The following is a 1530-nucleotide window of genomic DNA, read 5'->3' on the forward strand; positions in this document are numbered from 1 at the left end:
GTCCTCAAGAGCGAACAGAGGCTCCCCCTCAGGGTCATCCTAGCTCTGCCATAGGACACGCGGGTGATCCCACCCGCAGGGCTCGGGTCGTACCTGCATGAGGGCCGAGCTTCCCTTGCCCTGGGTCGGAGCCGGCCACCTCGACGTCGACCACCTCCTGCGCCCAGGACGTATCATCGGAGGAGATCGGATGGACCTCTACCTCCCGGGCGCTCTCCCGCAACAGCGACAGGCCTTGGACCAGGGGCACCACCGAGGCCTCCACCGCCTTCATCTCCACTTCCTGGGCCTATGGCTTCGCCGTGATCACATCAGCCTCGGTGGTCCTAGGGGCTTCGGCCTCCACCATCGTGGCCTCGGTGGTCCTAGGGGCTTCGGCCCCCGCCGCTACGGCCTCGGCGGTCCTGGGCGCCGCGACCTCTGTTGCCTTGGCCTCGGAGGCCCGGGGGGGCTCGACCTCGGTGGCCTCGGCAACTGAGGGCGCCCCGGCCCCATCTGACTCATGATCCTCAGCCTCATGGGGTGGAGGCGCTCCCTCCCCTGTCTGTGTTGGGGTCACCTTGGCAGCCCCTCCTTCAGCGACCGGCTCCTTCGGGTTGGCCCTCGCCGATGTCGTGCCACATTGTATGGCGGCTTGCGCCTCCGCCACCCAGTGGGCGGTGGAGCTGGGGCTCACCTTGAGTGCCTTAAGTGGCGCCAAGGTGGGCACCTCCGTAGGACGCTTCTGGCTGAAGAAGAGATACTTACGGGGTTAGCATGAGACCAAAGAATGAACGAAAAATACTGCGACTCTGCCGAAAATACGCTTACCTCGAGCGGGGCTACAACCGCTTCGGCACAGCGACCCTCCTCTACAAGGGCGGCGATGGCGGCAGAGGCATGGCCTCTGTATCCACCGGCGCCGGCCAGTCCTCGACGGACCCCGGCGCCCCCTCGGTCCTCTACGGGGCAGTTGCATCGCCCCTGCCGCCACCTGCTCCACCGCTGCCGTCGAGCCCAACGGGCTAACGGTGTGCTTTCCCAACGCCTGCTCCTCGGGCGTGTCGGCCTCAGCCCTGGGGCCGGCGATCGCCGGCCTTGAGGCATCTCCTCCTCCTCCTCCTCCTGGGAGCGTCGGGCTGCTTGCCGACGCCCCGGGCACCATCTCCCCGATGTCAGGGAGATGGTCCAGGGGACCCCACCCCACCTCGCCCTCATCATCTCCATCTGAAGCGTCCGTCGACAGTGATGGCGATGGGGACGCCTCCAATGGGAGACCGTCCTGCCTTTGCTGCTGGCGGCGCTTCTCCAGTCCCTCGCGTGTGAGGATTTTCCTCATATGCTTTGCCTCCTTGGCGTCCTTCCGCCTCTTCTATGCCTCGATGTGCGCCCGGTTCACCGCCCGCCACGCTGCATCCTCACGAACGGGTGGTGGGGAGGCTCGCACGTCCCTAATGCCCTATAGGAACAACGAACGCAAATAAAGGACTGGAAAATGGTAAGGAATGAGGAGGCCTCGGGGGCCGCAGCAGCGTGTGACTTACCAAAGAA

The 1530-nt window shown here is 65.6% G+C and overlaps 1 protein-coding gene across 1 annotated transcript; it reads right to left on the bottom strand.

Annotated features, from left to right (window-relative positions):
* Positions 1-289: 289 nt before the first annotated feature.
* On the bottom strand, positions 290-1318 carry LOC136465152 (uncharacterized). The gene is made up of 2 exons (XM_066464005.1): positions 1002-1318; positions 290-728 (listed from the first exon to the last, which is right to left on the bottom strand). The coding sequence occupies exons 1-2, from the start codon at positions 1316-1318 to the stop codon at positions 290-292; spliced, it is 756 nt and encodes a 251-aa protein (XP_066320102.1).
* Between the last annotated feature and the right edge of the window lie 212 nt (positions 1319-1530).

This window comes from Miscanthus floridulus, chromosome 7 (assembly GCF_019320115.1).
Source record: "Miscanthus floridulus cultivar M001 chromosome 7, ASM1932011v1, whole genome shotgun sequence".
Classification (NCBI taxonomy): domain Eukaryota; kingdom Viridiplantae; phylum Streptophyta; class Magnoliopsida; order Poales; family Poaceae; genus Miscanthus; species Miscanthus floridulus.